Raw genomic sequence first — 13,831 nt, forward strand, 5'->3', positions numbered from 1 at the left:
TGCAAGCCTGGGGGCGGCACTCGACCGGCTAACGTCACCGAAGGCGTCACCGACGGGGTGTCCAGACACGCGTTCCCTGTGGGCGAGTCCACCCGGCGCTCTGGTTTTACGTACTTCCGGAGCTCCTGCTGCGACCAAAGCTTGCGTTAGGGGCGTCAGTTAATGTAGGCTGACAGAGAACTCTGCATTTCGACTGTTTGATCCTGCCACCCTCTGGCCGGACGCCATGGGAGTGACTTGGTAGGATGGCAGGGATTTTGTGGGGGCGGCCTGGGATTGTGAAGGGCCCTCGGAGCTTGGAGTGGCTCCCGGAGGAGGACTAGGACCAAGGTTCGCTGTCCCCCGGGAGCTGAGCAAAATGTCCTCGGGTTGTGTGGATGAGGGGACACTGGGCGGGCCGCGGGTTCTATGGGCCTGTTTCTTCAGCGATGAGCTCCTTCCTCTTGCAGGGCAAAGGTTTTATCACATTAACCTATCAGTGGTTGTGTACCACCTCCTTCCCTTTTTTTTTGGTACATCTTCCCGTGAGGTCTTAGTACTGTTGGGAGTAGAATCTCAGGGTCAGAAATAGGATTTCTGGACTAAGACCGCAGACAGGCCTGCAGACGGGCCTGCAGAGCTTGGGTGATAGATAACGAGGACAGAGTATCTTTTTTTTTTTTTTTTTTTTCCGATTTTCTTGTGTCCCTTCCCCAGCCGCCAGATGTTAGAACAGCCTGTGTTTGGTTCTTATTTGCTCACTTTAAGATCTTGGATCTAGAGGAAAAAATAAGGCTATTGGGAATTAGGAGATTGTGGTTCCGGGCACTGTACCTCTTCAGGACCTGTTTCCTACTATGTTTAATTACATGATTGCTCGAGTTTCCATAGATTATTTAACATGTTACAAGTCTCAGTTGGAAGATGAGGTGGTGGAGAAAGATAACGGCCCAGTGCTCTTGGAGGTGTTAGTTCCAAGGTGCTAAGTATCAGGACTGTTCTTTCTTTCTTTTTTTTTTTTTTGTAATCTCGGTAGATGTTAGCATCTTTCCCATCAGAGAAGCCTGGAGGTCAGGATATCTGAAGGCAGTGGCTATATGCTTCTCATATATTAATAAAAGCTTGTGTGGGGGAAAATACTTTTCCTCCTGGGTAGCCCTTTCAGGTTTCTCAGTGATTATACTCTTTTCCTTAGTTGACATCTTGATCCTCCTCTGAGTCCTTCCTTTAGTGTAAGAGGGATGTGTGATGGATGGGAGTGGAAAGGTTGCAGCACAGAGGCTTGGAACCTTGGGAGTCTTTGCTATTTCAATAGAGAAGGCAGCCCAAGTGAAAGGGTTCTCTGTTGACATTCTTATTAACTTTCAGAATCCTGGGACTTCTCTTCCTTGTAGCATCAGTTTTAGGGATTCTCTTATATTTTAAAGTAAGTCACATCATAAGCATTGCTTATCAGTGCTTTTCCTGATATAGTAGCAACAATTTTTACATTTTTATTTATTATTATTATTATTATTATTTTTGAAACAGTTTTACTCAGTCACCTGGCTAGAGTGCAGTAGTGTCATCATAGCTCACTGCAACCTCCAACTCCTGGACTCAAGCAATTCTCCTGCCAGCCTCCCTAGTAGCTGGGAGTACAGGCATGCGCCACCATGTCTGGCTAATTTTTTCTATTTTAGACAGGGTCTTACTCTTGCTCAGGCTGGTCTTGAAATCCTGAGCTCAAGCAGTCCCTCTGTCTTGGCCTCCCAGAGTACTAGCATTACAGGTGTGAGCTGCTGCACCAGCTAGTAGTTACAATTTTTAGCATCAGTGGGACTCTACCTTAATAGAATCATTTAGTTGATCATAAAATAATGCACTGTCGGCCGGGCGCTGTGGCTCACGCCTGTAATCCTAGCTCTTGGGAGGCCGAGGCGGGCGGATTGCTCAAGGTCAGGAGTTCGAAACCAGCCTGAGCAAGAGTGAGACCCCGTCTCTACTATAAATAGAAAGAAATTAATTGGCCAACTGATATATATATAAAAAATTAGCCGGGCATGGTGGCGCATGTCTGTAGTCCCAGCTACCCGGGAGGCTGAGGCAGAAGGATCACTCGAGCCCAGGAGTTTGAGGTTGCTGTGAGCTAGGCTGACGCCACGGCACTCACTCTAGCCTGGGCAACAAAGCGAGACTTTGTCTCAAAAAAAAAAAAAAAAAAATAATGCACTGTCATCCAAAATTCAATCATCTATGACTGTCTTCATGATTCTTATATAAGCTGAGTGCCACCTGTACTATTGTTCATTAATTTTTAAAGAAAAAATTCATCTCTTTTTCTTATAAATACTGTAACAACTACATGCCTTGATAGACAGTCTAGAATAGCCATTAAGAACAGGGACGTGGAGCAAAGTTAATGCACTTTGAATCTTAGCCATACCACTGATGACCTAGTGCAAGTTATTTAACCTGTCTGGGCTGTATTTCAGTGTCCTCGTTGGTAACAAGTTGATAAATAACAGTTCCTCTCAGGGCTGTTGTGAGAATTCGAAGAGTTATTAATAATTCATCTAAAGGCCTCAGGAACTGTCTGGCACATAGTTGGTACCTGGTAATTGTTATCTACCACTCTAAAGAGGAAGCCAGTTTCACTCACCACCATACAAGGAAACCTTGGAAATAATGCTTTTGTTCCATGGTTTTTGGCATAAATACCTCTTGGAGATTTTTGTTTGTTTGTTTTTAGACAGTCTCACTCTCTTACCTGGGTTAGAGTGCCGTGGCGTCAGCCTAGCTCACAGCAACCTCAAACTCCTGGGCTTAAGTTATCCTCCTGTCTCAGCCTCCCAAGTAGCTGGGACTACAGTCACGCACCACTGTGCCTGGCTAATTTTTTTTTTCTTTCTATTTTTAGTTGTTTGGCTAATTTATTTCTATTTATAGTAGAGACAGGGTCTCACTCTTGCTCAGACTGGTCTCAAACTCCTGAGCTCAAGCAATCCTCTCGCCTTGGCCACCCAGAGTGCTAGGATTACAGACATGAGCCACTGCGCCTGGCCCCATTTCCATGGTTTTGATTAAATTCTTTAAATACTGTTGCCTTTCACTTCCAAAGATTATAAATTTGAGGCCTGCTTTCTCTTTGTTCCTAGGGCTTTTGAATAGAACTTTCTGCGATGATGGAAATGTTCTATATCAGCATTGTCCAATACACTTGCCTCCAACCATATATAGCTTCAGGTTACTGTACTGGACAGCTCAAGTTCAAAGAGTTGGTAAAAACATACTAGCCTCAAACTGAGTTTTTTCTCCCTGATATAGTCAGACCTGAAAGAATTGCAAAAGGAATCCCCTTCTGATAATACGACACAGAATTATTGAATGCTGAGTTTTTGTGCCACTTTACACAAACATTGGCATACCTGCCACGCTTGGGAAGTTCATTGCCCTGGTATAAGAGTCCTGAGACCTATGCTCTAGTTTTAGAGAAGCTCTCAGAGACTGTGGGCCTCTATTTCCTCATCTTTAAAATGGAGTTGGGGGAGGGAGAGGTCAGATCAAGTGTAACTTCTCTAAGATAATTTCTATTCTGACGAGCTGTGATTCTGTGAGTGGTTCAGTGAGTGCACGTGTCTCTGGATTCTGATAATTTGGTGCTCTCGTTTCCAGTGTGTCTCAGATGCCTGTGGCTGAGGGCAAGAGTGTCCAGCAGACTGTGGAGCTCCTCACTCGGAAATTGGAGATACTTGGAGCAGAGAAGCAAGGAACATTTTGTGTGGACTGTGAGACTTACCATACAGCTGCATCTACCCTTGGCAGCCAAGGTCAGTGAGACTGGTGGCAAGATGTGTTCCTGAATTTGTTATTTCTTGGTCCCTCATCTCTTAGGATGGGGTTTTGTAAAGCTTTATTGAAGTATAATTGATATGCAAACAGTTATATACACTTAATGCATACATTTTAATGAGTTTGGGCATATGCATACCTGAGATACCATCACCACAATCAAGATTACTGAACATAACTATCACCTCCAAAAATTCTCCTGTGTTCTTCTGTGTGTTTTTGTTTTGTGTCATTTGGTATTTTATTTTATTTTATTTTATTGAGACAGAGTCTCGCTTTGTTGCCCAGGCTAGAGTGAGTGTCGTGGCATCAGCCTAGCTCACAGCAACCTCAAACTCCTGGGCTCAAGCAATCCTGCCTCAGCCTCCCGAGTAGCTGGGACTACAGCCATGCACCACCATGCCCGGCTAATTTTTTCTATATATATATATATTAGTTGGCCAATTAATTTCTTTCTAATTTTATAGTAGAGACGGGGTCTCGCTCTTGCTCAGGCTGGTTTCGAACTCCTGACCTGGAGCAATCCGCCCGCCTCGGCCTCCCAGAGTGCTAGAATTAGAGGCATGAGCCACAGCGCCCGGCCTCATTTGGTCTTTTATTTATTTTTATTTTTATTTATTTTTTTATTTTATTTTTTATGAGACAGAGTCTTGCTTTGTTGCCCAGGCTAGAGTGAGTGCCGTGGCGTCAGCCTAGCTCACAGCAACCTCAAACTCCTGGGCTCAAGCAATCCTGCTGCCTCAGCCTCCTGAGTAGCTGGGACTACAGGCATGTGCCACCATGCCTGGCTAATTTTTTTCTACATATATTAGTTGGCCAATTAATTTTATTTCTATTTATAGTAGAGATGGGGTTTTGCTCTTGCTCAGGGTGGTTTCGAACTCCTGACCTCAAGCAATCCGCCCACCTCGGCCTCCCAGAGTGCTACGATTACAGGCGTGAGCCACCGCGCCCGGCCTCATTTGGTCTTTTAAAGCAGTGTTTCTCAGAGGGTTGGTTGCTGACTAACCCTATCAAAATTACCTGGGTTACTTGTAAAAGTTGGAGGTTCCTGGCCCTGCTTATCAATTGACTGCTGTTGCAGACTTCATGGACTCCCCCAGATGATCCTTATGCAATTTAAAGTTTGAAGACCCAGACTTTTAGACCCAGAAGTCTTTGTATATGATTCTTTTACAGCTTTAGAATTTCTAGAACTTTCTATGTAAAGGCTTCCTATTTCCCACACCTATTCAGTAGCCTTGGCCTCCTCATTACTGTAACTTTGATCAGTGAATCAACTTTTCAATGTATTGAGTGGTGCGATGGGGTGTGTCCGGTGGTGGTGGTGTTAAGAAGGGAAAGAGGGTCTTTGAATATGAATTAGGGAACCTGGTTCTCATAGTCTTGGAAGGTCTCAGCAGTAATATGACCTTGGGTAGCTCCATTGCACAGTAGTTCTGATCATGGAGTAAGACTCCTGAGTCCTGGCTCTGCCACATACTAACTGTGTAACTGTAGGTAAGTCCCACAACCTATCTGTGACTGTTTTCATGTCAGTTATGTGCCAGTTTCCCTTAGATCCATTTCCAGCATTTCCTCTGCAAACTATATTTTCCAGGCCCTCTTCTAGTTACCTTTGGTCAGTGAGGAAGATTAGAAGATGGGAGAAAGGGAGACAGTATTCCTCTCCCCCTGCTGTGTATGGTCTCTGTAGCCATGGCTGTGTGTCCTTGGTTCTAGCTCCTAGGCAGCCCTTGTTCCTGGCTCTGATAACAGCATATCTTTTCTTTTTCCCTCCAGCCCTAGGGATGGTAGTAACTTCTTGTGTTGCTAATCTTTGGGTTGTCTCATTATCCTGTTTGGGTTTTTTCCTTTTTCCAACCCCTGTATTTGTTCCTTGTATTAAATTTCTTGTGCTGAAACTATCTTGCATGGCCTCTGTTTTTGGAATCTTCCCAGTACAGTTCTCTGATCTATAAAATGAAGATATTCATAGTATTTACCTTCTAAGGTTGTGCTAATTAAATACGTTTGTGTGTTTTTTGATTTTTTTTTTTTTTTTACAGACTATTACGAGGGTACAAATGTTTAGGTTACATATATTGCCTTTGCCCCTCACGAGTCAGAGCTACAAGTGTGTCCATCCCCCAACCCCCGCCTTTTTTTTGAGACAAGGTCTCACTCTATCACCCAGACTGGAGTGCAGTAGTATGATCATTGCATCCTCCAACTCCTGGGCTCAAGCAGTCCTCCTAGCTTAGCGTCCTGAGTAGGTAGGACTACAGGTGCATACCACCATGCATGGCTAATTATTTTTATTTGTTGTAGAAATGGGGGGTGGTCTCACTATGTTGCCTAGGCTGGTCTTAAACCCCTAGCCTCAAGCGATTTTCCCCGCCTCAGCCTCCCAAAGTGCTGGGATTATAGGCATGTGCCACTGAGCCTGCTCTAATTAAATATTGTAATGCATGAAAAGCATTTAGAACTGAGATTATCATGGAATGTTTAATAAATGGTAGCAAGGAGCTATACTGAGTTCTTTTACCATCATTGATAAAATTGCAGTGTTATTTGTTTTGCCTTCAATAAATAGGAAGGTAAAGAGATACTGGTTATGAAGGCATTTAGAAAATAAAACATTTGTACATAGATATAAGATGGCATACTACTTCTAGTGAAATTACCTCTCATGGGTTGATTGGGCCCTTACTTTCAAGAAGCTACATTGTAGTTGGGGAGACTGAATACGTCTGTGGCAGGCTGTGGGGTAGAGTGTAAAGAGTAATAAATCTGGGGTCAGCAGGCCTGGATTGGAGTTTCAGTTCTGCTGTTCACTGGCTCTGTACCTTTAGGTCAGTGGTTCCCACACTTGACCAGCATAAGCATCATCTGGAAGGCCTGGTAATCTTAGATTACTGGTCCCCACCCAGGAATTTCTGACTCTGATTTGGGGAGTGGGGGAGGGTAGATGACAATTTGCATTTCTAACAAGTTCCCAGGTGGTGTTGATGCTGTTGCTGCTGCTCTAGGATCCATTTAGCTTTGCTTTCCTCTTCTGTAGAAGGGGGACAGTAACATTGGTTCTGCTTGCTTCAAGATTATACAGATATGAAAACGGAAGGACTTTGTTGTGATAAAAAATATTGTCTATAACAACTGGAAGTGCCTTCATTTAACAAAAGACACCTTAGTTGACTTTAAAAATGTTTCCAAGACAGTAACACTTGCAGACTCAACTCATATAGTGTGAATTAAGTATGTAATTACAGTGAGTAGACATGAGAACTGAATGATGAGATCAGCTTTAGATGGCTGGTTTTTTGTTTTTTTTTTTTTTTTGGTGGGTTGAAATGTTTTGAATTGGATTAAAAAGGAAATGAAAGGTGTGAATTGACAGCAAGCAGTCAGATGGGATGTGGGTTGGAAGTTCTATGTTCATGAAGTGGCAGCAGAGTGGAGGCCTGTTTAGGGAAGTCACAGTGCCCCCTGCTGCCCACCCCTGCCTCTTTTTCATTGCTACACTCTCATCCATGCTTAGAATGTCTTCTTTCCTTCTTGTGTGGCTGAATACTATACTCTTGCATCATATCCCAGTTCAAGTACTGTTTTTTCCATGAAAGTTTTTCCTGCTGACTCTTGCCCATTTTGATGTCTTCCTATTCTGAAGTCTTTCCTTCCTTCCAAAAGAATTATCTTTCCTAGACAATCACTTTTATTTTGTGATCTTTTGATCTTTTTAAAAGTTTTTAGTTTCTTGAACTCAGGGGCTAGGTTCTCTACTTGTATGTCTCTTAAGCCCTAAGCACAGTGTTGGGGTTGGTTTAAGTATGTAATAAATATTTCATACTTAAATATTTCAGATTGTGGTAGTCTATCCATTAACTCTAGTAGTGTCTAAAAGAGGAATCTTTTTTTTTGTTTTTTTTTTTGAGACAAAGTCTTTCTCTGTCACCCAGGATAGAGTGAAGTTCATCCTAGGTCACTACAACCTCAAACTCCTGGGCTCAAGCCATCCTAAAAGAGGAATCTCGCTTTGTGTTTTTGCCTTCTTGTGTTTTCTACTTAACCATATATATATAGATTTCCCTCCTTCTTGCAGAAAGCCAATAGAATTCAATGAGCAAACTCATTTCTCAGAGACTAGAAGGGGTGAGCTGGGCCTTAGAACTGTATCTTCTGGTTCCAGATCCTGGGTTCTCTCTGTTATAGTGTGGTGCTTGCTTCCCAAGTTGGCTAGACTTCTTAAAATTCTCTAAGGGTTCCCCATTACCTTCAGGATGAAGTCTAAACTTCTTCAGGTGTGGTAAACAGGACTTATCACAACTTTGCTTTGGCCTGCCTTTCCAGTTTTATGCTCAGATACTCCCCTTTGCTGCGTCTGTGGAACCATTTACTAGACATCAAAGAGGGAAGAGGTCAAGGTAGGTAGAGATGAAGAAACGAGCACCTGCTTCATTTGATATGCACAAATGCTGTTAACTTCTATTTTACTTGTTATGTAATATATGGTAATATACAAAAGATTATATGTAAAGTCTATGTAGAGTTATTAATCATCATAATTAAGCATCCATCTCTGAGCCCACCATTCAACTTAAGAATTAAACCATTCTCAACACTAGCAAAATTCCGTGTGTGCCTCTCCCCCTTTCCTGTAGAGCAGGGTGGGTTTAACCACATGCTGCCTTGCCTGCTGCTCCTCTTCCTGCCTCTCTGGAAAAGGCTGTCAGTGAGAAGATTTCCCTCACCTTCTACCAAGATTCCATCTGGCCTTGTTCTGTGCATTGACTCTATTCTGGGGTTTGCTGGTGAAAGTCTTGATGACGAGTAGTATCTTCCTCCCTTGCAGGTCAGGCTGGGAAGCTGATGTATGTGATGCACAACTCAGAGTACCCATTGAGCTGTTTTGCCCTCTTTGAAAATGGCCCTTGCCTTATTGCCGACACCAACTTCGATGTGCTCATGGTGAAGCTCAAGGGCTTTTTCCAGAGTGCTAAGGCCAGCAAGATTGAGACTCGGGGCACCCGTTACCAGTACTGTGACTTCCTGGTGAAGGTGGGCACGGTCACAATGGGGCCCAGTGCCCGGGGCATCTCTGTGGAGGTAAGACCTTGGTGAAATAGGAGCAGAATGTACTGAGCGGGCTCTTGAGCAGAGGGCTGTGAAGATTTCCCAGTCCTCAATTCTAACGGATATTTATGTCCAAAACCCCAGTGTCTTTGTTGTTTTTTGTTTGTTTGTTTTTTTGAGACAGAGTTTCACTTTGTTGCCTGGGCTAGAGTGCCGTGGCATCAGCTTAGCTCACAGCAACCTCAATCTCCTGGGCTTAAGCAATCCTCCTGCCTCAGCCTCCTGAGTAGCTGGGATTACAGGCATGCATCACCATGCCTGGCTAATTTTTTGTATATATATTTTTAGTTGGTCAATTAATTTCTTTCTATTTTTAGTAGAGACGGGGTCTTGCTCAGGCTGGTTTCAAACTCCTGACCTTGAGCAATCTACCCGCTTCGGCCTCCCAGAGTGCTAGGATTATAGGCGTGAGCCACCACGCCTGGCCTTTGCCTTTCTTTTGATATGCTGTCTGCTTTCATTTTGGAAAGAGGTGTGTAGGACATGACTTCATTTTGTAAGCCTAAATATATATATATGTTGACAATGGTGCTGCATGCAGTGGCTCATGCATGTAATCCCAGCTACTTGGGAAGCTGAGGTGGGAGAATCCTTTGAGCCCAGGAATTTGAGGCTGCAGTGAACTATGATCGCACCATTGCATTCCAGCCTGGGCTACAGAACAAGATCTCATCTCTAAAAATAAAATAAAATAAAAGTAAATGAACAAAAAAGAAAATGCCAAAGAGGGAATATGGCAGTAGCTAGCTTTGGAACCAGGTAAAGTCCACAGCCTATAATATGCCCAGTACTGAGATAAAAATATAAGTAAGCTTACAGGGCCTGCCTTTTGAAAATTTGTGATTTAGTAAGAGAATGAGGCACACAACTATTTTTGAAGTTAATCTAAGAAATGCCATAAAAGAGGCAGTTTGTGGGTAGGCACAGTGTCTCATGCCTATAATCCCAGTGCTTTGGGAGGCTGAGGTGGGAGGATCTTTTGAGGCCAGAAATTTGAGACCAGCCTGGGCAACATAGGAAGACTTCATCTCTAAAAAAATTTTTTTAAATTATCTGGGCATGGTGGCTCATGCTGGAAGTCGCAGCTACTTGGGAGGCTGAAGTAGGAAGATCGCTTCAGCCCAGGAGTTGAATGTTACTGTGAGCTGTGATCAGGCCTGGGTGCAGATCACTGCACTGGGTGACAGAGAGAGATACTGTCTCTTAAGAAAAGGTTGGGGGGAAGCAGTTTCAGGCCAGCAATTTAGGTTGTGATGTTTCCTGGAGGATGAACATTTAAGTGGGGATTTAAAACATAGAGACATGGGGCCAGGCGCGGTGGCTCATGCCTGTAATCCTAGCACTCTGGGAGGCCGAGGCATGCAGATTGCTGGAGGTCAGGAGTTCGAAACCCACCTGAGCAAGAGTGAGACCCTGTCTCTACTATTAATAGAAAGAAATTAATTGGCCAACTAATATATAGAGAAAAAAAATTAGCCGGGCATGGTGGCACATGCCTGTAGTCCCAGGTACTTGGGAGGCTGAGGCAGTAGGCTTGAGCCCAGGAGTTTGAGGTTGCTGTGAGTTAGGCTGATGCCACGGCACTCACTTTAGCTTGGGCAACAAAGCGAGACTCTGTCTCAAAACAAAACAAAACAAGACAAAACAAAACGAAAAAAACATGTAGAGATATGGGGATAAGTAAGTGTAGGAAGCATCCCAGGCTGAGACCAGGGCCCAGGTGGTAGTTTCTGCTCAGCAACCTCCAAGATTTCCTAACCCTTTTCACCTTGTGGTATACCTTGCACTTGCTGGGACCCACTGTGTATTCTGCACATTTCCTGCCTTGTAGTACAAACACACACCAGCCATTTCTTTCTTTATTTCCCCTTATGGTTACCAGTAATTTCCTCTTACCATCTCTCCAGTGAACAAAGGGGAGAGGAATGAGAAAACCTAAGATGTATATTTTTGGGCCATTGTCATATTGGGGCAAATTGTTAGGGCAATTCTTAGGGTCAGAGGCCAGGCTGGATCTACCTTGGGAGTAATGTTTGGTCTTGAAGAGACTCATTTGTCTCCTCTGCCCTCTACTTACCACCCTCACCTCTGCCATACACACATTTTCTTTCTCTCTCTGTTGTGTCTCTCAGAATTTTCCTGAGCTCTTTTGAACCTTCACCCAGCATAGCAGTCCTAAGATAATAAAAATGGGCCCAGATCTGCCTTTGGGTCTCGTAGGGAGGGCTGTGGGTTGGCACAACTCCAGGATGAGAATATCAGAGATGTCTAATGGGTATGATGCTGGGTGTGCTGAGTCCCTGGTGTTTGGGTTGAATATTTTCTATGGACCAGCACTATCCTAGAAGATGTGTGTCTCTGGCTTAGGGTTGGGGAAGACGGGAGCTGGGGGCAGGAGGTACAAGATAAGTGAACCTTGTCTTTGCCCTCACTCACCCTCATTCTCTGTTCTTTTGATCCCCAGGTGGAGTATGGCCCCTGTGTGGTAGCTAGTGACTGCTGGAGCCTGCTGCTTGAGTTCCTACAGAGTTTTCTAGGCAGTCACACACCAGGGGCTCCTGCAGTGTTTGGGAACAGACATGACTCGGTCTACGGCCCAGCAGATACCATGGTCCAGTACATGGAACTCTTCAACAAGATCCGCAAGCAGCAGCAGGTGCCAGTGGCTGGGATTCGTTAGTGACTGGCAGCTGCCAGCTAAGCTCTGTCACCAGGGATACTCCACAGGAGGAGCAGGTGCCGTACTCTTGGGTCTCTGGACTCCAGATACTCAGTGTAAAAGTGGAGGCTACTCTCCTTCTTCAGTTCCCAGATGTGCCTTTTGTTCTGGGGCTCTGGACTTCCCTCCCCTGACCCTCATACACAGCTCCCAACAGCTGTTTTACTCCATGCCTTACTGGATTTGACCTGTTCTCGAGAATGCTAATTATGAAGAATGCAGATGTTTGGAAGTTTCTTGCTTTAGGGGAAAAGGCAGGACAGGGGTGTCCCTGCCTAGTGCTGGTGGGGAAAACAATCTGTATCCCCAAATATTGAGAGTTTGGCTTAGGCCCACAGTGAACATGCTGCATTTGTGTTTGGGCTGTGCTGTAATAAAAGCCTCTCCCTCCACTGAAAGGGTGTGGCTGGGCCTCTATCCTGGAGATGGAGTGAAAAACTTGTTTGATTATCATTTTCTGACCTGTTTGTTGAAACAGTTTGTGAATTGACTTTCTTAGGGTATTGTCTGAGTCCTTTGAACTGTTGTTCAGACATCTTTCCCTTCTGTTGTGAATGCTGTTAAGCTGTAAGCTAATCTACTGTAACAGAGAACCAAAAGTACAGTGGCTCTTAATAGATAAAAGTTGTTTTTTCTCTCATCTAATAGTACAGAGGTAATCAGATGGTCTAGGGTAGATTTAACTCTACAAGGTCATTAGAAATTTGGTTTCCTTCTGTCCTGTTGTTCTGCACTACCCTCCCACCCCCAGGATGTTGTCTTTACCCACAAGGTCAAAGTAGACTCATCAGCTCTATGTCTGCATTCCAGTGGGGGAGTGGGAGGGGAGGGAGAGACTTAGAGAAAGAGCAGGTTCTTTTTTAAAGAATATGACCTGGAGTTGCTTTAAATCACTGTGGCCACAACTTTGCTGATAGGGATGCTGGGAGATAGAGCCTCTTATCTGGGCAGTCATACGCCTAGTTAAAACTCAGGGGTTCTGTGACTAAAAGACTTGGAAAACATGGATGCTGGTATCCAGTTAGTGGCCTCTGCTACATGGAGCTAAATGAACATGCCCTGTAATGCTATTGGCTGTTATTTTGCAGTTAATACCCTCTGTAACTAAGGCATTTGTCCATGAGTTGGCTTGGGATAAGGGCTGATCCCAGAGTTACTTTGAACTTACCTGGATTAGTCACACTAGGAAGTCATTCCTTGTCTAAGTCTCAGCATTGAGGCCTCTTTAGTTCTCACACACCCAGAGCTTAGGGTTAGAACAATTGATCCTGGTACTTGCACCCTGCTTTATGGTTTCCTGAGCTCTTTCTCCTTGTTTCATTTGAGCCTCCAAGCTACTATTTGATCACATTGCCTGCCTACCCCACTCCTGCTACAGAAATATTCAACCAGGCTAACCTTGGGATACACAGAGATGGTCTTAGGAACGTTGTTAATGTATGTATTACAGTGTTATCAAAGATACTGTTCCTTACTGAAGGCAACCAAAGAGAAATTTTCAGATCTAAGTGCTCAGATCTAAAGCCTCTGCAACAAGAGTCAGGTTCTGGTCTTGTTTCTCTTCCAGCTTTGGCTGCAGGAAGCTCAATTCAACTTTATAAATATAGGACCTGTCATCTGCATTTTTTTTGTTCTAATTTCTCCATTTTTGTTGTTGTTTATTTTGTTTTTGCTTTTTAATATCATGGTATGTTTTAGATATCATTTATAATAAAATGCACAGATCTTATGTTTTTGGCCTTCTGATTTATATTTGCTGTTGTCCAAATTTATCTATTTGTATTTTTCTGTATGCTGCCTCAAATCTTTTATGGAAAGAGATAACATATAGGTAGGATTTCTAACATAATATGTTCCTGAAAATATGCAGAAGTTGAGTGTGGTGAATATGGACTCTCTAGACCACAGGTGGGGAACCTGTGGTCTTAAGGCCACATGTGGTCTCCTAGGTCCTTAAGTGCAGCCTTTTGACTGAATCCAAATTTTACAGAATGAATCCTTTTATTTTTATTAATATATTTTTGTTTGTCTTTTATATTTTTATTTTAAAATGAGTGTATTTTAAACTGGAAACTACAAAGGAAAAATTTTGTAATGAATATTTTATAAATAAAGGTACATTTAGCTACAATTTCCCATTTTCTCTAGATATAGCAACTCTTAGGACACCCTATGTAACTAGCATTTTAT

At 43.5% G+C, this 13,831-nt stretch overlaps 1 protein-coding gene across 1 annotated transcript; it reads left to right on the forward strand.

The window, feature by feature from the left end:
• The first annotated feature begins 71 nt into the window (after positions 1-71).
• On the forward strand, positions 72-12,079 carry MED20 (mediator complex subunit 20). The gene is made up of 4 exons (XM_076003358.1): positions 72-240; positions 3,634-3,788; positions 8,642-8,895; positions 11,387-12,079. The coding sequence occupies exons 1-4, from the start codon at positions 227-229 to the stop codon at positions 11,600-11,602; spliced, it is 639 nt and encodes a 212-aa protein (XP_075859473.1). The 5' UTR covers positions 72-226; the 3' UTR covers positions 11,603-12,079.
• The last annotated feature ends 1,752 nt before the right edge of the window (positions 12,080-13,831 follow it).

This window comes from Microcebus murinus, chromosome 5 (genome assembly GCF_040939455.1).
Source record: "Microcebus murinus isolate Inina chromosome 5, M.murinus_Inina_mat1.0, whole genome shotgun sequence".
Lineage (NCBI taxonomy): Eukaryota > Metazoa > Chordata > Mammalia > Primates > Cheirogaleidae > Microcebus > Microcebus murinus.

Coding starts and splice junctions, on each gene's coding strand:
- MED20 (XM_076003358.1), top strand. Junction 3,789..8,641: donor ATCTACCCTTGGCAGCCAAG/GTCAGTGAGACT, acceptor CCTCCCTTGCAG/GTCAGGCTGGGAAGCTGATG. Junction 8,896..11,386: donor CCCGGGGCATCTCTGTGGAG/GTAAGACCTTGG, acceptor TTTGATCCCCAG/GTGGAGTATGGCCCCTGTGT.